The 22115-nt window shown below is 47.2% G+C and overlaps 1 protein-coding gene across 5 annotated transcripts in view; it reads left to right on the top strand.

Annotated features, from left to right (window-relative positions):
* LOC115174734 (protein enabled homolog) overlaps positions 1–22115 on the top strand; it is a 146661-nt gene that overhangs the window by 74946 nt on the left and 49600 nt on the right. Inside the window, exon 1 of one of the 5 annotated variants that reach the window (XM_029733552.1) lies at positions 8538–8832. The exons of the other annotated variants lie outside the window; for them this stretch is intronic. Coding sequence (XP_029589412.1) covers positions 8787–8832 — 46 coding nt within the window. The 5' untranslated portion in view covers positions 8538–8786. Of the gene's footprint in view, positions 1–8537; positions 8833–22115 lie in introns of those variants that run through there. 5 annotated transcript variants of the gene reach the window in all.

Here is a 22115-nt window from a genome sequence, read left to right as displayed (position 1 = left end):
AGTGCAATGGAGATTGCGTCATCTGTGGATCTGTTGGGGCGGCATGCAAACTGGAGTGGGTCCAGGGTGTCTGGGATCAAAATCAAATTGTATTTGTCACATGTGCTGAATACTATAGGTGTAGACCTTACTATGAAATGCTTACTTGCACGTCCTTAAAAAAAGTATGCGCCCCCTTTTTTTTAAAAATTTAGCCTAAAATGACATAACCAAATCTAACTGCCTGTAGCTCGGGCCCTGAAGCAAGGATATGCATTTTCTTGGTACAATTTGAAAGGAAACTCTTTGAAGTTTGTGGAAATGTGAAAGGAATGTAGGAAAATATAACACAATAGATCTGGTAAAAGATAATACAAAGAAACAATCAACCATTCTTTTGTATTTTTTTGTACCATCTTTGAAATGCAAGAGAAAGGCTGTAATGTATTATTCCAGCCCGGGTGCAATTTAGATTTTGGCCACTAGATGGCAGCAGTGTATGTGCAGTTTTAGACTGATCAAATCAAACTTTATTTGTCACATGCGCCAAATACAACAACTGTAGACTTTACCATGAAATGCTTACTTACAAGCCCTTAACCAACAGTGCAGTTCAAGAAAAGTTAAGAAAATATATACACGGGGTACTGGTACCGAGTCAGTGTGCGGGGGTACAGGTTAGTTGAGGTAATTTGCACATGTAGGTGGGGGTGAAGTGACTATGCATAGATAATAAACAGAGTAGAAGCAGTGTACAAAAGCGATGGGAGTGTGTCAATGTAAATTGTCCGGTGGCGATTTTATTAATTGTTTTGTAGTCTTGTGGCTTGGGGTAGAATCTGTTAAGAAGCCTTTTGACCTATACTTGGCGCTCCGGTACCGCTTGCTGTGCGGTAGCAGAGAGAACAGTCTATGAGTAGGGTGGCTGGAGTCTTTGGCAATTTTTAGGGCCTTCCTCTGACAACGGATGATGATGATGGTGTTGATGTGAGCCATGACCAGCCTTTCAAAGCATTTTATGGTTCCAGATGTGAGTGCTACAGGGTGATTAGTCCGCTACAAGACCGTGGTGCTTGCCTACGGAGCTGTGAGGGGAACGGCACCTCCGTACCTTCAGGCTCTGATCAGGCCCTGCACCCAAACAAGGGCACTGTGTTCATCCACCTCTGGCCTGCTCGCCTCCCTACCTCTGAGGAAGTACAGTTCCCGCTCAGCCCAGTCAAAACTGTTCGCTGCTCTGGCACCCCAATGGTGGAACAAACTCCCTCACGACGCCAGGACAGCGGAGTCAATCACCACCTTCCGGAGACACCTGAAACCCCACCTCTTTAAGCAATACCTAGGATAGGATAAAGTAATCCTTCTAACCCCCCCCCCCCTTAAAAGATTTAGATGCACTATTGTAAAGTGGTTGTTCCACTGGATATCATAAGGTGAATGCACCAATTTGTAAGTCGCTCTGGATAAGAGCGTCTGCTAAATGACTTAAATGTAAATGTAAATTAGTTATTTAGTCAGGTTATCTTGGCATTCTTGGGTACATGGACTATGGTGGTCTTGTTAAAACATGTAGGTATTACAGACTGGTAAAAAAAAAACATGAGCTGGCGCACCCCCAGAATAATAGTTTGTGTGGAGGTGCTGACTAGCACCCTGAGGAAGGCACAATGATGTTGAAACGTTGGTGCGACTTTCATAATTTTGATAGTTTATGGTATTACAGACTGGGTCAGGGAAAGGTTGAAAATGTCAGTGAAGACACTTGCCAACTGGTCAGCGCATGTTCTGAGTACACGTCCTGGTAATCCGTCTGGCTCTGCGGCCTTGTGAATGTTAACCTGTTTTTAAATGTCTTACTCACATTGGCTATGGAGAGCGTGATCACACAGTCATCTGGAACAGCTGGTGCTCTCACGCATGATTGTGTTGCTTGCCTTGAAGCAAGCATAGAAGGCATTTAGCTTGTCGGATAGGCTCGTGTCACTGTGCAGCTCGTGGCTGGATTTCCCTTTGTAATCTGTGATAGTTTGTAAGTCCTGCCACATCCGACGAACATCAGAGTAGTAGGATTCGATCTTCGTCCCGTGTTGACGCTTTGCCTGTGATGGTTCGTCGGAGGACAAGTGTCTGGGTTAGAGTCCCACTCCTTGCCTTTAGCTCAGTGAGGATGTTGCCTGTAATCCATGGCTTCTGGTTGGGATATGCATGTACGTCGCTTTGGCGATGAGGTTGTCGATGGACTTAGTTAGTTTTATTGAATATTTATAGTATACAATATACTTACAGTGAAGCCACTCAACTACATTACATTAGTCATCTAACAGACTCCCATCCAAAGCGACACACACAAGCAACCAGGGTCAACGCCCTGCTCAAGGGCACGTTGACAGTTCTCCCACAAGGTCAAAAACAGGGACCCGAACGAGTGATCCATCAGCCACCGGCCCAAGCTCCCAACCACCAAGCCACCAACCCTCCAAGATTTCCCCAAGAGCTGCCGCTAAACCATCCAAGGGCCCCCCCCTGAGAAAAATTTAAAATAAATACAATAATTCCATTCTCCCTCAAGACCCCCCCCCTCCCCAAATGCAACAACAACCAACAAAATATAAAAAAGACAAAGGAAAAACAGAAAACAACAAAACAAAAAACCAAAGACATCAAGGACAACAAAAATCACAGCAAGGCCAACTGAATATGTTAGTGCAAGTATGGCACTATTTACGTGTGTGTCCGTGTATGTGTGCATTTGAATGAGAGCGTGTGTATATTGCATGTGTACAAACACCTGCACTGCATCAGCCTCAGGCATTCCGGCATTAACTGTAACAACACTGCCCCTCAGTGTCATTCAAACTTACTGTTTGTTATGTTTTATTTTGACTTTATTTTTTAAGCTTTTCATCTTTGACCGTCATTCTATTCTATATTTTTCATAAATGTTATGCATTTTCAGCCATTCCTGAACCTGAGACCAGAAACATGCTACCTGAGGGCAATACCAAAAGAAGTGGTCTTGATTCTATATCCTCACAACAAAATCTGCAGAGCTTCGATGATTGTATGCCCCAAATATTCAACATTTTGTTGGTGGCAAGAATTTCAAGTCTTGAAGTCTTGAATCTTGCGTCATTTTATATATCAACTCATACACCTTGTACCGTGGAATTGGTACATCAAAAATCTCTTCCCAACTATTTTATATATCAACTCATACACCTTGTACCGTGGAATTGGTACATCAAAAATCTCTTCCCAACTATTTTATATATCAACTCATACACCTTGTACCATGGAATTGGTACATCAAAAATCTCTTCCCAACTATTTTGCAATCTGTATGGCACAGCTGTCAACATCCTGGTCCTCAAATGAAACTGGTATAGTTTCCTATTTATGCTATTTTTATTCCTCTGCCAGTTTTGATCCTTTATATTGAGCAGACAGACCAGTTCTCTACCTCCTCCTGCTGCCACCTGTCTCCTCCATTTTTGGGGGTAATGCTGTAATCAATTGGTTGTAATCTTGGATTGAGTTCCCATGCAATTTGGAAAACTCCATGAAAGACATAACTCTACCATTCCAATTTACAATATAATTTAAAAACAACATACCGTTTTCAAATATCTTTCCCATAAATACAGTTATTTCAGCCATAATATTTGTTGTATCTTTTCAGGGGGATGAAATTGAAATTGGAGCCAGCTCTGCAGTGCTTGTTTGAAAAAGAGAGATCCTTTGAAAAAAGTATCATTTTCAATTAATCGAAAATGAGACATGGCAATCTGCACAAAAACAAAAATACAATTTTTAAGCAATGGATGAGCTTTTCTTAGTAATCTACTTGAACCATTTAGGGTTCAAATAAAACTTTTGAATGAGTGAAGCTTTTAGAGAGGTTTAGTGCTTTTATATTTAATAATCTCAACCCACCCTATTCATTATATAGATAGGCACGCTTTATCTTGTCTTGTCTGCGACAAACCATCAAACAGGCAAAGTGTCAATACAGGGCTAAGATTGAATCATACTACACCGGCTCCTATGCTCGCCTTATGTGGCAGGGCTTGCAAACTATTAGACTACAAAGGGAAGCATAGCTGCGAGCTGCCCAGTGACACAAGCCTACCAGACGAGCTAAATCACTTCTATGCTTGCTTCGAGGCAAGCAACACTAAGGCATGCATGAGAGCATCAGCTGTTCTGGATGACTGTGTGATCACGTTCTCCGTAACCGACGTAAGACCTTTTAAACAGGTTAACATACACAAGGCTGCGGGGCTAGACGGATTACCAGGACGTGTGCTCCGGGCATGTGCTGACCAACTGGCAGGTGTCTTCACTGACATTTTCAACATGTCCCTGATTGAGTCTGTAATAACATGTTTCAAGCAGACCACCATAGTCCCTGTGCCCAGGAACACAGAGGCAACCTGCCTAAATGACTACAGACCCGTAGCACCCACGTCCGTAGCCATGAAGTGTTTTGAAAGGCTGGTAATGGCTCCCATCAACACCATTATCCCAGAAACCCTAGACCCAACAGATCCACAGATGATGCAATCTCTATTGCACTCCACACTGCCCTTTCCCACCTGGACAAAAGGAACACTTATGTGAGAATGCTATTCATTGACTACAGCTCAGCGTTCAACACCATAGTACCCTCAAAGCTCATCACTAAGCTAAGGATCCTGGGACTAAACACCTCCCTCTGCAACTGGATCCTGGACTTCCAGCAACGCTGATCCTCAACACTGGAGCCCCCCAGGGGTGCGTGCTCAGTCCCCTCCTGTACTCCCTGTTCACCCACGACTGCATGGCCAGGCACGACTCCAACACCATCATTAAGTTTGCAGACGACACAACAGTGGTAGGCCTGATCACCGACAATGACGAGACAGCGTATAGGGAGAAGGTCAGAGACCTGGCTGGGTGGTGCCAGAATAACAACCTATCCCTCAACGTAACCAAGACAAAGGAGATGATTGCGGACTACAGGAAAAGGAGGACCGAGTACGCCCCCATTCTCATCGACAGGGCTGTAGTGGAGCAGGTTGAGAGCTTCAAGTTCCTTGGTGTCCACATCACCAACAAACTAGAATGGTCCAAACACACCAAGACAGTCGTGAAGAGGCATGACAAAAGGAAACTAAAAAGATTTGGCATGGGTCCTGAGATCCTCAAAAGGTTCTACAGCTGCGCCATCAAGAGCATCCTGACTGGTTGCATCACTGCCTGGTACGGAAATTGCTCGGCTAGTGCGTATGGCTCAGTACATCACTGGGGCTAAGCTGCCTGCCATCCAGGACCACTACACCAGGCAGTGTCAGAGGAAGGCCTTAAAAATTGTCAAAGACCCCAGCCACCCCAGTCATAGACTGTTCTCTACTAGGCACCAGAGTGCCAAGTCTAGGACAAAAAGGCTTCTCAACAGTTTCTACCCCCAAGCCATAAGACTCCTGAACAGGTAATCAAATGGATACCCAGACTATTTGCATTGTGTGCCCCCCCCAGCCCCTCTTTTACGCTGCTGCTACTCTCTGTTTATCATATGTGCATAGGCACTTTAACTATACATTCATGTACATACTACCTCAATTGGCTCGACCAACCAGTGCTCCCGCACATTGGCTAACCGGGTTATCTGCATTGTGTCCCGCCACCCACCACCTGCCAACCCCTCTTTACGCTACTGCTACTCTCTGTTCATCATATATGCATAGTCACTTTAACCATATCTACATGTACATACTACCTCAATCAGCCTGACTAACTGGTGTCTGTATGTAGCCTCGCTACTTTTATAGCCTCGCTACTGTTTTTCAGTCTTTAACTGTTTTTTTTACTTCTTTACTTAGCTATTGTTCACCTAATACGTTTTTTTTCACTATTGGTTAGAGCCTGTAAGTAAGCATTTCACTGTAAGGCCTACACCTGTTGTATTCGGCACACGTGACAAATAAACTTTGATTTGATTTAGCGTCCCAGATAAAGCAAAATATTTTTGGCTCATATGATTTGAGAACTAATCAGGAGTAGGCAGCGCCATGAGTGAGTAAACTGAGATATGACTAAGGAGTTAGTCAATGAAATGTTTCCATAAATATACAGGTGTTTACCTCTCCATAGTTGCATGATCTTGTCTATTTTTACACGTTTTGTATTGAAATTCATTGTGGAGAGCTCATTTATAGATTTTGTGACATGAATACCAAGTATGTCTACTTCACCGTTTTTTTTTTATAGGTAAACTGCACGGTAATGTACATTTTATTTTTACATAATATTGTACACTTATCATAATTACCGTAATTTCCGGACTATAAGCCGCAACTTTTTTCCCACGCTTTGAACCTCGCGGCTTAAACAATGACGCGGCTAATATATGGATTTTTCCCGCTTTCAATTTTTTTTGAAAGGAGATTACTTCAGTGGTTTCAGTGCACAGGAGTAGGAAGATAGTGACCAATGACTTTCTTGGTAGGCAACTGTTTACTGCTAATAATATTATTTTTGTTACAAGCCGTGTTTCGTTAAAGCCTGTGTAAAGTTCATTTGTTTCGATGTATCGGTAGGCACCTGCGGCTTATAGACACGTGCGGCTTATTTATGTTCAAAATACTATTTTTTTAATTGTTTTATTCAGTGGGTGCAGCTTATATTCAGGTGCGCTCAATAGTCCGGAAATTACGGTAGGTAAAACGGATGTTATTTTTCCTGCGTTAAAATCACCGGCACCTAGGTGCACTGCCTCTGGATTAGCTTTTTCTTGTTGGCTTACGGCCCTATATAGCTCGTTTAGTGCCGTCTAAGTGCCAGCATTGGTGTGTGGTGGTATATTGACAGCTACAAAAAATATAGATCTCTTGGTAAATTAGTATGATATTTAACACAGTTATGAGAACCCTGAACATTGCATATCCTAGCTGCCTCTGTCCCTTACCCTGCCTCTGTCCCTTACCCTGCCTCTGTCCCTTACCCTGCCTCTGTCCCTTACCCTGCCCCTGTCCCTTACTCTGCCCCTGTCCCTTACCCTGCCTCTGCCCCTGTCCCTTACCCTGCCTCTACCCCTGTCGCTTACCTGCCACCCTCCCCGACTCTCCCCCTGTCCTTCAGCTCTTTGTCCCCGACTAGCTTATCCCCTGACTAGTGTATCTGGCTCTGTTTACCCCAGTGACCTCTAGCCCTCATCTCTCCCTGAGGCTGAATGCTTGGTTCTCACTGAACTTTTCTAGCCTGTATTAATTACCCAATAGTGATGCGCTTGATTATGGGAATGGTGATGACATTTCCAGCGGTGTGGGTGTTCTCACACTATCAAAGCCTGCCTGTTGCAGCCTGCCTCTGACAGGAGGAGACCCTGGGGTCTGCTTGCACTTTGAAGGAGTCTAAGGATATCCTCAACGTGTGCATGTATGTGTGAGAGAGGGAGCGAGTGAGGATGTGTCAGTCCTCTCCAATTCCCCTGTCTGTTTGCAACAACGTTTGTAGTCTGAGCTGTCTTAATAACGACATAACCAAGGGCTTTTCTCTCAGACGCCCTCTTCCTCTCTCTTTCCTTCCCTTCTCTATCCTCCTCTCTCGCTCTGCTGTTCTCCTTTGTTTTTCTTTCTCCCCTCGTTAGAGAAGGGGGGTTGTTAGCTGTTATTCTTTTTGCTGAACTCCTCCAGTGCTGAGTTTGCAGAATTCCCCTGTGTTTGGTTGGGGGCTTAGACTTGGTGCTGGAGGCTGAGGCTGGTTGTCGCGGCAGGGGATCTGCTCTGGAGCCGAGACTGAGGCTGCATATGGGCTAGACTGGGATGGGAGCTGGAGCGCCACGGGCTTTATAATGCAGAGAGTGCTAGGCTGGCCCTACCAAAGCCCTGCCAGGCTGGCAGAGGGAAAAGGGGAGGCGAGGTACGATGGGACACTAATTGGCCCAGCCTCAGTCAGAGCCCCATTTGTGTTCAGTAAGCTGTTTACAGCAGCACAGTCCAGCACAGTGATGGGGCCGGATGGGGCCTGATGGTGTTGGATAGGCCTGACTGGATGGGGTTTCAGCGACCATAGAGGGCTGGAACAGGCTGACACGCCACTGGAGGCACGCCACTGGAGGCACGCCACTGGAGGCACGCCACTGGAGGCACGCCACTGGAGGCACGCCACTGGAGGCACGCCACTGGAGGCCCAGTGCAGCCAAGCTTTCTCCTATACTTGTCCTTAACTGAGATGGAAACATGTATTGTGTGCAGTAGTTCTCGTCAGGGGTGTGCAGAGAGGAGCTGAACACTTACACAGGTTCGGTTACAGGCTACAGCTGAGTTACAGCAACCCTGTTCGTGAGCAACTTTGTTTGAGAGGCACTTTGAGAACTGTAGTTAAGATATGGATGTGATTTTCTGCTCTTCTCTGCCTCCTGTTGGTTGTACGTAGAACTGTGCACAGAGGCACTCCAGTGTTATTCTTATCATCCAATGCGATGGTACTCCTGTTCTATTAGGTGTCCCTTTTCGACAAGATAAGCCTTCCATGACACGAGGCTCAACATCATTCACTCCCAGGACTGGGGTTCATCACCGGACAAGAGAGGAATGGAGTCACGCTAGTCTATCTTTTTATAATACTTGTTATTTCACCGCTAGCTAAATCCAGTGTTGACATGATTGACTGAGGCCTCTTCTGCCTGTGGCCTGTGCTGAATGTAGATCCAGTCTGTTCTGTTGCATTCTCTGCACTGTGATTGATCCTGCCTCTCTCTCGCCGTTGTTCCTCCACTGGAAAACAGATGCTGCTGCTTGGGAGGAGGAGAAGAAAAACGCAGGGGGATGATTCTGTCTTTTGCTGGCAGTGCAGGATTTTACTGCCTTTGGTGTAAGTGTGTAGCTCTTTCTCTTGAATGAGTGTGTGTGTGTGTGTGTGTGTGTGTGTGTGTGTGTGTGTGCTTTATATGTGCACATGCGTGTCTCCTACTGTACTTCCAGAAAGCCCTCCTCTCTCCCTATATCCCTAGAGTTTCTAGGGTCTCTATAGTATCTGGTCTAATTTTAGCAGAGTGAAATGTGTGGTTGGGAATCACATGGCAGGCAGTCGGAGCTAGGCTGACACTGACACCAGAGCTGTCTCTGCTTACCGTGCTGCTATTGCCTGAGATTGTGTGGCATGTGGGCTTTTCTAAAATAAATGGCTGTTGTCACCTTCCTTCCCAGTCAGATAAAACACTAAATGAGTGACTGAGCCACAGGACAGAGCGGACTCCTGGAGATCAGGGACGTCATGGGTTCAGAGTTCATGTTTGCTCTGTTTAGGCCCTGTGATGAGGTGTTGTATCCCGCAGACAGACAGATGAGTACATATTCTAACGATGAGCTATCTGACTGTCTGTATGGAAATGTGAAATTTGGTTTACCCAGAAACCAGCCGGTCCAAACCAAACTGCACCTTTTCTGTGTTTAGCGTGGAGTCCCAGGTGCTGTAATTTGAACCATTGTCAGAACAGCAATAGAACAGCACTGGGAGTGTGTTTCTTGTCCTCTTTGCCGAGAAGGTGTGTGTGTGTGCGCACGCCAAGACAAAGGAGTGATTGGGTACCGTCAGAGACGAGGCAGTGTTTGTGGTCTGGTGAGGTCATGTGATGTTTGGAAGGTCGAGGGTTTCTGGTAATACACATCAGTCTGGTGGAGCCTGTCTGTGACCCCCCTCAGGTCACATCAAAGCAACTGTGTTCTCCCCATGTCTAGGTCCAACCTCATTGATTCCCAAGTCAAAGAGGTGTAGTGTGGTGCTGAATGTGTTGGGCAGTAGGGACGTTAGTTCTGGGCTTTTACCTGAGCTCCCTCTGTGTGTCGGTCATGTTCTGTAACCCATAGAGACCCATACAGACAGATGTCCTCAGTCTACCTCCCCCTCTCTGCTCTCCTAAAATGGGTAAAAAAGGACTGGACTGATGGTCCGGTCAGGCCGCTGGGCGCCGCCGGTCAGGCCGCTGGGCGCCGCCGGTTAGGCCGCTGGGCGCCGCCGGTCAGGCCGCTGGGCGCCGCCGGTCAGTGTTCTGGTCTGGCTGTAATCCCCTTCTTTTCATCTGGCTGTTGACAGATTGCTATGGAGAGAGAGGAAAAAGAGACATAAGAGAAATGAGGCAGTGCGCGAGAAAGGGCCATGTAAGGCTACAAAGCACCAAGTTGAAAGGCAGAGGGAAAGTGGTTTTCAGACGTGGTCCTGTAACAAACTCCACAGCTTCTGTTTCGGTCTTCATGTTGACAGACGGCCATCTGAGCCCCGGGACAAACAGCTAAACACTGTATGACTCTACACAGTGGGGTCCCTCTCTTTGGAGGGGTCCCCTGGCCCCCTAAACCTCCACCCATCGCCCTGTGCAGCCCCCGTTCTGCCCACTACACCCCTAGCAACACAGCCCAGCCTGGCAGCATGGTGAGGGACCAGCGGTAGATTTATTGATGGGCACCTTTTTGGGGGTATAAATACTGCCTGTTGACAGAGCAGAATACAGGGCGAGTGTGTCTGTTACCATGACTTCCTCAGTGTGAGAACAACGCGGGAGCTGGGGTTCTGTGTGGCCTACCGTTGCCCGTCATAGAAACGAGCTGCATCCCTGAGCCAAAAGAAGTTTGTTTTTGCAGCTAAAGGCCCTGCCTTTTTAAACGAGTGCAGACAGAGAGAGTAAGGGGGTTGGACACTGACACCCTCCACTGTGTCTCAGGGTGTCTGCTGTGTTGATTTCTTAACTCATGCCACCATGTCAACCCCATTGCGTCACTGGGCCAGTCGAGATGGAGGTTGGTGTGACGTGAGTCCCTACTGCCTGCCTCACTTTTTGTTGATGAGCTCATGCTCTTTGGCACCATGCTGCCATAATAACCCACGCTGCTGAGAGGTTCTCCAGCTAGCCAGCCTGCTACTACTACTACTAACACTGACAGAACAGCTGCCCTGCACGGCCCAGAGAGTGAAACCCCAGCACTGTGCCTACCAGAGACTACAACACTGTACTTATCAGGGAAGGAGACCAGAGAGGGAGAGACCAGACATTGAGAGCAGCGTGATCAGAGAGAGAGAGGGACCAGGGCCTGCTGTTTTTAGATTTGTGTCCCAGTCCAGGGTGGGTGCTGTCCTGTTTGGTGCTCCACACCCTGCTGCCTCAGATCTCTCTTTCAGCCCTCTTCTGCTCCTCTGTGAGAGGGAGAGACTACTGCTGCTGTTTGGTGCTGGCACTGTAGAGACGGAGGAAGGCCCTCCAGGCGTCCACAGACATGCCTGCTCCCTGAGTGAGCCGCTTCCAACTGCAGCAGAATATCAGTCGCGCTCAGATCATCCTCAGCAGTGAGTAGAGCTGGACTGGAGGGGTTTGATTTGGAGGAGGATTTGGGGGGTGTAGTGAGACGGCTGATGGGAAGAAAGGGTGGTGCAGGAGTGGGAGGGAGCAGATGACTACACCACTGATTGCATGTTGCAGAGCATTAGTTGAACAGGAAGTACAACTGACTGAGTTCCTCTCTTACTAACACAACTAGTGCTAACAAGTCCTTATGTAACTTGTATAACATGAATGTTTTATGCTCTATTTGAGATGTCAGTGAAAGAGGTGTTAGTTGCCTGTAGTGTAACCTGCTATATATTATACACTGTCCCGATAGGCGATGGACACAGTTCATCTGGAAGGAAGATGGAGTCCTCTTATGATTGGTCAGAGATCAGTTGCTCTTCCTTCTGATTGGCTAAGCTGTGTTCCATACTTTGGTGCTCTGTAGCAACAGTCTAAGAAGCCCCTGGCTGAAAGAGAAAGGGCAAGGAGATGGAGGGCAGCCTTGACCTCTGTTTCTGTGCTTAGACGATCTTTGAAAGATAATTAAATCACTTAAAAGTGTTCCTGAGTCTCCTAGCTACGGAGTCAGAAACACAGGCTCTGTTCAGTCCACACAAATAATTCAACCCTCGAGGGAGAGGAGAGAAAAGGTACATTTAGGCATAGTTCTGAATGCTGCTCCATTCTTATGCCCTCAACACCAGTGTTCAGTTGGCTTCGTTCAGCTAGCTCTGTGTTTTCGGTTGGAGGCAAACCATGTGGAAAGCCCTGTCTCTCCTCTCTCGGTTGTGACAGCTTTAGGGTCATGAGGATATGTCTTTGTTGCATGCTGCTTGGCTCGCAAAACTGATGATTCCTATAGTGCAGTTAGGATCAGCAGCAGAACACCAGGGCTTTCTCATTAAAATAGGCTGTGTTTAGGCAACATTCCTGCTGACTATCCGGTGCTAAAGGCATGGCTGCTAATTGGGACACATGTCCTTACAATGCAAAACAGTTGCATTTGGGGCTAGTTTCCTGGGCGCTGTGTCTTTTGGGGCTAGTTTCCTGGGTGCTCCGTGGGGGCAGTTACTTCCGAGGCGTTGGCAGAGCTCCATGATGAACTTATCCACAGGTGCCCGTTGGCCTGGTCTGGGGTTGTATAGCCCGGGCTCCTCCCCTAACACGGTGGCTGGGCCAGAAATAACATGTTTACCTTCTCCTATGGATGAAGGGGGGCCTGCGCTGCGTCTGCTTATGGGCGTACTGTTTCCGAGACGGGCAGCTTTTATTAGGTAACTTTACATCAGACCTGAGCTTAGGCATCCGGGCCCCTGAGCTGGCCTGGTGTCAGGTGCTGGGTCTCAGTGGCCTTGCCTGTGGAAATGGATATGGCTAGCTGTGCTACTGACAGCCCTGCTAAGGACAGGGGGGAGGGGTCACTTTCCTACTGACACCTAGACCTAGACCTAGTCTCTCCCTCCGCCCCAGAATAAGACCCCACCTTGGAGAAGAGGGTGAAAAGGATTGAGGTTTTGCCCTGTCATTACGTTTGTCTACCCGTCTGTACTGTATGCCTGTCTCCCTATGGGAGACGGGAAATGGTTGCACTGCAGCAGCCATGAATAATATATCACAGGCTGTCTGTGATTGCAGACTCCTCGAAAGCTGTTTTTGTAACCGTAAAGGAAGTAGGCTTAATGTTCTGACATGCAACACCTACCATCATCCATCACCACACCCCCAGTCCTGTTGCCACGGACGGTGAACTGACCTGTGACAACTGCTCAACCTGATTGGCACCCCAAACTGCAGTGAAACTGTTTATAGCCACTTCTATCCAGGCGTAGAGAGCCTGCAGAGTCAGGAGGACCAATCATCTGCTCTCTGACTCTTCATCCTTTTTCTTGGGAGTTTTTCTCCCAGCATCCACACATCTGTTGGCCTGTTCACAGTAGCAGCACTCAATTTCACAAAATGGGGTTAGCCATTGTTTTAAGACTGCTATGACGATACCAGTATCGTGGTACTTGGAAACAAACGTAATTATGGTGTCATCCAATCACATTTCTTTGTTTTCCAAACTATGTCACACAATATTTTACATACAACAGGTTTTTAAAGGACCAACTAGTTTGGTGTGCTTCATGTTTTCTTTTTTGCCTTTGAAAAAATATTGCGATACTGGTATATTCACAGGCCTATTGTTTAGACACTGCATATTTGTGAGTGTTATGCTGCGAGACTATGGACTCCTGCTTTTGGGGGGGGACTCATTTGTGGGTTTCAACCAGTGTTACAGCAGCAGTGTTGGGGTTCTAATGAGACGGGTGGTGTTACAATAGCAGTGTTGGGGTTCTAATGAGACGGGCGGTGTTGGGGTTCTAATGAGACGGGCGGTGTTGGGGTTCTAATGAGACGGGCGGTGTTGGGGTTCTAATGAGACGGGTGGCGTTACTGCAGCAGTGTTGGGGTTGTAATGAGACGGGCGGTGTTACTGCAGCAGTGTTGGGGTTCTAATGAGACGGGCGGTGTTACTGCAGCAGTGTTGGGGTTGTCATGAGACGGGCGGTGTTACTGCAGCAGTGTTGGGGTTGTAATGAGACGGGCGGTGTTACTGCAGCAGTGTTGGGGTTCTAATGAGACGGGCGGTGTTACTGCAGCAGTGTTGGGGTTCTAATGAGACGGGCAGTGTTACTGCAGCAGTGTTGGGGTTCTAATGAGACGGGCAGTGTTACTGCAGCAGTGTTGGGTTGTAATGAGATGGGCGGTGTTGCAGTGTTGGGGTTGTAATGAGACGGGCGGTGTTACTGCAGCAGTGTTGGGGTTCTAATGAGACGGGCGGTGTTACTGCAGCAGTGTTTGGGTTGTCATGAGACTGGCGGTGTTACAGCAGCAGTGTTGGGGTTCTAATGAGACGGGCGATGTTACTGCAGCAGTGTTGGGGTTCTAATGAGACGGGCGATGTTACTGCAGCACTGTTGCGGTTCTAATGAGACGGGCGGTGTTACTGCAGCAGTGTTGGGGTTCTAATGAGACGGGCGGTGTTACTGCAGCAGTGTTGGGGTTGTAATGAGACGGGCGGTGTTACTGCAGCAGTGTTGGGGTTGTAATGAGACGGGCGGTGTTGCTGCAGCAGTGTTGGGGTTGTAATGAGACGGGCGGTGTTGCTGCAGCAGTGTTGGGGTTGTAATGAGACGGGCAGTGTTACTGCAGCAGTGTTGGGGTTGTAATGAGACGGGCGGTGTTACTGCAGCAGTGTTGGGGTTCTAATGAGACGGGCAGTGTTACTGCAGCAGTGTTGGGGTTCTAACGAGACGGGCAGTGTTACTGCAGCAGTGTTGGGTTGTAATGAGATGGGCGGTGTTGCAGTGTTGGGGTTGTAATGAGACGGGCGGTGTTACTGCAGCAGTGTTGGGGTTCTAATGAGACGGGCGGTGTTACTGCAGCAGTGTTGGGGTTGTCATGAGACGGGCGGTGTTACTGCAGCAGTGTTGGGGTTCTAATGAGACGGGCGGTGTTACTGCAGCAGTGTTGGGGTTCTAATGAGACGGGCAGTGTTACTGCAGCAGTGTTGGGGTTCTAACGAGACGGGCAGTGTTACTGCAGCAGTGTTGGGTTGTAATGAGATGGGCGGTGTTGCAGTGTTGGGGTTGTAATGAGACGGGCGGTGTTACTGCAGCAGTGTTGGGGTTCTAATGAGACGGGCAGTGTTACTGCAGCAGTGTTGGGTTGTAATGAGATGGGCGGTGCAGCAGTGTTGGGGTTGTCATGAGACGGGCGGTGTTACTGCAGCAGTGTTGGGGTTATAATGAGACGGGCGGTGTTACTGCAGCAGTGTTGGGGTTGTAATGAGACGGGCGGTGTTACTGCACCAGTGTTGGGGTTCTAATGAGACGGGCGATGTTACTGCAGCAGTGTTGGGTTGTAATGAGACGGGCGGTGTTGCAGTGTTGGGGTTGTAATGAGACGGGCGGTGTTACTGCAGCAGTGTTGGGGTTGTCATGAGACGGGCGGTGTTACAGCAGCAGTGTTGGGCGATGTTACTGCAGCAGTGTTGGGGTTGTCATGAGACGGACGGTGTTACTGCAGCAGTGTTGGGGTTCTAATGAGACGGGCGGTGTTACTGCAGCAGTGTTGGGGTTGTAATGAGAGGGGCGGTGTTACAGCAGCGGTGTTGGGTTGTCATGAGACGGGCGGTGTTACTGCAGCAGTGTTGGGTTGTATTGAGACAGGCGGTGTTGCAGTGTTGGGGTTCTAATGAGACGGGCGGTGTTACTGCAGCAGTGTTGCGGTTGTCATGAGATGGGCGGTGTTACTGCAGCAGTGTTGCGGTTGTCATGAGACGGGCGGTGTTACTGCAGCAGTGTTGGGGTTGTCATGAGACGGGCGGTGTTACTGCAGCAGTGTTGGGGTTCTAATGAGACGGGCGTTGTTGTGGCAGCAGTGTTGGGGTTGTCATGAGACGTGCAGTGTTGCAGTGTTGGGGTTCTAATGAGACGGGCGGTGTTACAGCAGCACTGTTGGGATTGTCTTGAGACGGGCGGTGTTACTGCAGCAGTGTTGGGTTGTAATGAGATGGGCGGTGTTGGGGTTCTAATGACATGGGCGTTGTTGTGGCAGCAGTGTTGGGGTTGTCATGAGACGTGCGGTGTTGCAGTGTTGGGGTTCTAATGAGACGGGCGGTGTTACTGCAGCAGTGTTGGGGTTGTCATGAGATGGGCGGTGTTGCTGCAGAAGTGTTGGGGTTCTAATGAGACGGGCGATGTTACTGCAGCAGTGTTGGGGTTGTCATGAGACGGGCGGTGTTACTGCAGCAGTGTTGGGGTTCTAATGAGACAGGCGGTGTTACTGCAGCAGTGTTGGGGTTCTAATGAGACGGGCGGTAATGAGACGGGCGGTGTTACAGCAGCGGTGTTGGGTTGTCATGAGACGGGCGGTGTTACTGCAGCAGTGTTGGGGTTGTCATGAGATGGGCGGTGTTGCTGCAGAAGTGTTGGGGTTCTAATGAGACGGGCGATGTTACTACAGCAGTGTTGGGGTTGTCATGAGACGGGCGGTGTTACTGCAGCAGTGTTGGGTTCTAATGAGACAGGCGGTGTTACTGCAGCAGTGTTGGGGTTCTAATGAGACGGGCGGTAATGAGACGGGCGGTGTTACAGCAGCGGTGTTGGGTTGTCATGAGACGGGCGGTGTTACTGCAGCAGTGTTGGGTTGTAATGAGATGGGCGGTGTTGCAGTGTTGGGGTTCTAATGAGATGGGCGGTGTTGTGGCAGCAGTGTTGGGATTGTCATGAGACAGGCGGTGTTGCAGTGTTGGGGTTCTAATGAGACGGGCGGTGTTACAGCAGCAGTGTTGGGGTTCTATTGAGACGGGAGGTGTTGGGTTGTAATGAGATGGGCGGTGTTGCAGTGTTGGGGTTGTCATGAGACGGGCGGTGTTACTACAGCAGTGTTGGGGTTGTCATGAGACGGGCGGTGTTACTGCAGCAGTGTTGGGGTTGTCATGAGACGGGCGGTGTTACTGCAGCAGTGTTGGGGTTGTCATGAGACGGCGGTGTTACTGCAGCGGTGTTGGGTTGTCATGAGATGGGCGGTGTTTTAGTGTTGGGGTTCTAATGAGACGTGGCGGTGTTGCGGCAGCAGTGTTGGGTTTGTCATGAGACGGGCGGTGTTGGGTTATAATGAGATGGGCGGTGTTGCAGTGTTAGGGTTCTAACTGTGTTACAGCAGCAGTGTTAGGGTTCTAATGAGACGGGCGGTGTTGGGTTGTAATGAGATGGGCGGTGTTGCAGGGTTGGGGTTCTAATGAGACGGGCGGTGTTACAGCAGCAGTGTTAGGGTTCTAATGAGACGGGAGTTGTTGTGGCAGCAGTGTTGGGATTGTCATGAGACAGGCGGTGTTGCAGTGTTGGGGTTCTAATGAGACGGGAGGTGTTACAGCAGCAGTGTTGGGGGTCTATTGAGACGGGAGGTGTTGGGTTGTAATGAGATGGGCGGTGTTGCAGTGTTGGGGTTCTAATGAGACGGGCGGTGTTACTGCAGCAGTGTTGGGGTTGTCATGAGACGGGCGGTGCTACTGCAGCAGTGTTGGGGTTGTCATGAGACGGGCGGTGTTACTGCAGCAGTGTTGGGGTTGTCATGAGACGGGCGGTGTTACTGCAGCAGTGTTGGGTTGTATTGAGATGGGCGGTGTTGCAGTGTTGGGGTTCTAATGAGACGGGCGGTGTTACAGCAGCATTGTTGGGGTTCTAATGAGACGGGCAGTGTTACTGCAGCAGTGTTGGTTGTGTAATTAGACGGGCGGTGTTACAGCAGCGGTGTTGGGGTTGTAATGAGACGGGCGGTGTTACTGCAGCGGTGTTGGGTTGTCATGAGATGGGCGGTGTTGCAGTGTTGGGGTTCTAATGAGATGGGCGGTGTTGCGGAAGCAGTGTTGGGTTTGTCATGTGACGGGCGGTGTTGGGTTGTAATGAGATGGGCGGTGTTGCAGTGTCAGGGTTCTAACTGTGTTACAGCAGCAGTGTTAGGGTTCTAATGAGACGGGCGGTGTTGGGTTGTAATGAGACGGACGGTGTTGCAGTGTTGGTGTTCTAATGAGACGGGCGGTGTTGCGGCAGCAGTGTTGGGGTTGTCATGAGACGGGCGGTGTTACAGCAGCAATGGTAGTGATGGAACACTTGGGGACGTGTTACGTCTATTGCCACATATAATTGTCTAATATCGGTATTGTGAGACCGAGAGAACAGGCTGATGTTTTGGTGGAGATGGAGACTTGTTTTGTCCCTCTTGTGTTTGCTTTGATTCCTGATTGGTGGAATTGGGTGACAATTCTGATGAGATTTGATTAATTGGAAATGAGCACAGTTTTGAATGACTTACTAGTGGTTGCTATTGAACATGGCTATTGCTTCACTATGTTTTTGCTTTTCTGATACCAAAGTCCTGAACTGTAAACAATGTTGGCAGTACAGTTTGTCTGTTTGACCTGAAAATGCATGGGCAGATGTACCAACTCATGTGTAACTGTGTCTCCTCGCTTGTCCCTGATAGCAAAATGTAGAGAGACTGTGGGTAATACGCTGGCCTCCCGTCTCTCTCAACATGATTGATCAATAACCATTACCTGAGATGGCCTCCCAAAAAGTAATTTTGGCTCCCCTCAAGTACAGTACATCAGTCATGATTTCCTCTCCAACTTACTTCCCCTCTTTCGGGGGAACCAAAATAGGTTGCTGAAAGACATTTCCTCGTGACCTACAGAATATATTTCAATATTGAGCTTCACATGTTGGTCATTTCTAATCTTATGGCTAAGAATTCAACGGAAAATCTGTCAGTTAAAAATAACTTATGGTTTTACAATGTTTACTTTCTTAAGTTGGTCACAGGTCCTCTTCCTCTTCTTGACCCAGCCCAAGTGAATGGATGACCTTGCTGATGGTTGAGGAAGGTTTCTCTCTGTATGGAGCCCAGATAAAGTAGCAATGGGGATCAAAGTTGTTAAATAGTTTAAATACAATGCTGATGAATACAACCACTGGACAATGGATGAAGATACACTGAACTTTTAGAATTGTTTAAATCCATCATATATTGACTGAATTATAGCACATAAACACTGTACTGGCATGGACAAATAATGGAGTTCAGGCTTTTTGGTGGTAGTTCAGGCATTCAATTTGTTGTAATATGTCACTTTTCTTATAACACACTATCAGGTATTTAAAAATAATAATAAATACAATTTTATTTGCCTCATTAATGATCCATTACAGTTGTCATGTTCTGTTACCATAATTCTAAAAGTGTGTAAAGAGAAGGATACCCACGCGATTTAAAATCAAAACACTCCTCTCTAGATTACATCTATCTATAAATACTGAAAATTGTTTGCGAGATCAGACATAATATCACTATAATCCCAGTGTTCCTTTTTGGGAAATTGCTTTCATTTCAGCACATTACTGTATTAAAATGACTTTTTTAATTGCACAAAAAATCTACACCCGCCAAAATAGTGTTTTTCTTGTGATGTGTCAAGACGGTGGGTTAAAACCCCCGAAGCAACAGTGAGAAAGGGTCGCAGAGTACAATGAAAGTAATCAACATAGTGAGATTTAAGTGACAAGCTGATCCCGACTGGAGCAGCGGTCTAAGACACTGCATCTCAGTGCTAGAGGCATCACTACAGACCCTGGTTCGATTCCAGGCTGTATCACAACTGGCTGTAATTGGAAGTCCAATAGGGTGGCGCACAATTGGCCCAGCGTCGTTAGGGTTTGGCCAGGGTAGGCTGTTATTGTAAATAAGAATTTGTTCTTAACTGACTTAAATAGAGGTTAAATAATTAAATACAAATCTAATAAAAAAACACAGGAAATACTGTAGATATTCTCAGATGGGTGGGGCATGCGTGTTGCTAGATAAAAGGTCAGAACAGTGTTCATTATTACATTCTCAGGAGCCCACCAATTCTAAAATTGAAGTAAAAAAACTAAACATGGTTGCAATAAATAGAAATGTCCAAATAATTTGAATGAACCATTTCATGCATTATGGCGGTGCTATTCAAAGTTGGGTTGCAACTGCGGGGGAACTGCAGTGGGGTCGGCAATAAAAAATCTATAAAATAATTCAGTGGACAGTCCCACAGTTGACAGTGCATGTCAGAGCAAAAACCAAGCCATGAGGTGGAAGGAATTGTCCGTAGAGCTCCGTGACAGGATTGTGTCGCAGCACAGATCTGGGGAAGGGTACCAAAAAATGTCTGTGGCATTGAAGTTCCCCAAGAACACAGAGTTTGGAACCACCAAGACTTCCTAGAGCTGGCCACCCGGTCAAACTGAGCAATCGGGGAAGAAGAGCCTTGGTCAGGGAGGTGGCCAAGAACCCGATGGTCACTCTGACAGTGCTCTAGAGTTCCTCTGTGCAGATGGGAGAACCTTCCAGAAGGACAACCATCTCTGCAGTACTCCACCAATCAGGCCTTTATGGTAGAGTGGCCAGATGGAAGCCACTCCTCAGTAAAAGGCACATGACAGCCTGCTTGGAGTTGGCCAAGAGGCACCTAAAGACTCTCAGACCATGAGAAACAAGATTATCTGGTCTGATGAAACCAAGATTGAACTCTGACCTGAATGCCAAGCGTCACGTCTGGAGGAAACCTGGCACCATCCCTAAAGTGAAGCATGGTGGTGGCAGCATCATGCTGTGAGGATGTTTTTCAGCGGCAGGGACTGGGAGACTAGTCAGGATTGAGGCAAAGATGAACGGAGCAAAGTACAGAGATCCTTAATGAAAACCTGCTCCAGAGCGCTCAGGACCTCAGACTTCACCTTCCAACAGGACCATGACACTAAGCACAAAGCCAAGACAACGGAGGAGTCTGCAGAGAGGAATGGGAGAAACTCCCCAAATACAGGTGTGCCAAGCTTTTAGCGTCATATCCAAGAAGACTCGATGCTGTAATCACTGACAAAAGTGCTTCAACAAAGTACTGAGTATAGGGTCTGAATACTTATGTAAATGTGACTTCAGTTTTTTATTTTTAATACATTTGCAAAAATGTCTACCTATTTTTGCTTGGTCATTATGGGGTATTGTGTGTAGATTGAGGGAAATCAATTTTAGAATAAGGCTGTAACATTACAAAATGAATGTAGAAAAAGTTAAGGGGTCTGAATACTTTCAGAAGGCACTGTATATAAACTTTTTTTTTAAACAATTTTGAAAATTAAAATTGAGGACATTTACTTATTTTTGTTTTGATAAGAGCTGAAAATGCAATGAATTTAAGATTTTGTTGATGCAAAAATAGACATTTACTGATTTTTAAGGTTATGTCATTAGATTTGGGGTAGGGTCATGAAGTTATTGGGTGAAAAAATTGGGGTCCCCAGAAATTCTTGGAGGAAAAATGGGGTCCCCGCCGAAAAGTTTGAATACCAATTAATTAGAGCCTTGAATTTGACCTCTGGTGTGACATCATAATGAATGCTAATATTAAGGTCTAAGGGGCAATGGAAACACTAGGATTTAGAACGCCAGCTAACTGTAAATGTAAATCGCCATTTTGATTGAATACATCTCTTAGCTTAGATTTACTTCCTAAAGTGTTTCCATTCCTCTTTAAGGATTCTCAAAACTATTTTTACTCTTTATTAGTTATATCACTGTGAAGTATTTTATTTTCACTGGATGCCATGGTTCTAACTTCAGCAGTATATATGGGCTCTGCCTGGTCCTCTTTATCAGTATGACTGGTTCATGATGACTCATCCCCAAAGACCCCCAACTCACAGGTTCCAGGTCAGATTGCAGGTCAGCAGGCCAGGGAGTGATTCATGTCTTCCTGACCCAGGAAAAGTGAAATAGGACAGGATAGGCTGGACCTGGGGAATAGATGCACTACAGGGGCTGTAAGGGGCTGAAACACAACAGCACTGTTTCACAGAAAGAGGAAAACCCCCCAAGACTACTCTCATTTCTTCCTCCCCTCCTTTCATCTCCCTCGTTGATCTGGGAGGAAAGAAACATGTAGTTAATTAGCAAAGAATACATTAGAAGAGGAAGCCCATCATGCTGTGTTTGTACAATACTTTTATGGTCTGGTGAGGAAACGCACAAAGGGACCAATGCAGTGTGATCAGAGGAAAGCTCAGATTTCTTGTTTGTACCTCTTTCTCTAGTATTCATCACTCTTCGTATTTTCCATGCCACTGTTTCCTTTTCACTTTCTTTTTCTCTTTTTTTTTGTCTTCCCTCTGGGGGTTTTTTTGTTGGTTTTTCTCGAGAATTGACACATACCGATTAACTGTCGTTTATTCTTCTCATTCTCGGAGTGGCAACGTTC

Source organism: Salmo trutta, chromosome 35 (genome assembly GCF_901001165.1).
Source record: "Salmo trutta chromosome 35, fSalTru1.1, whole genome shotgun sequence".
NCBI classification, from domain to species: domain Eukaryota; kingdom Metazoa; phylum Chordata; class Actinopteri; order Salmoniformes; family Salmonidae; genus Salmo; species Salmo trutta.
The sequence above is the reverse complement of the archived record's forward strand: the minus strand, read 5'-3'. Positions and strand labels throughout refer to the sequence as shown.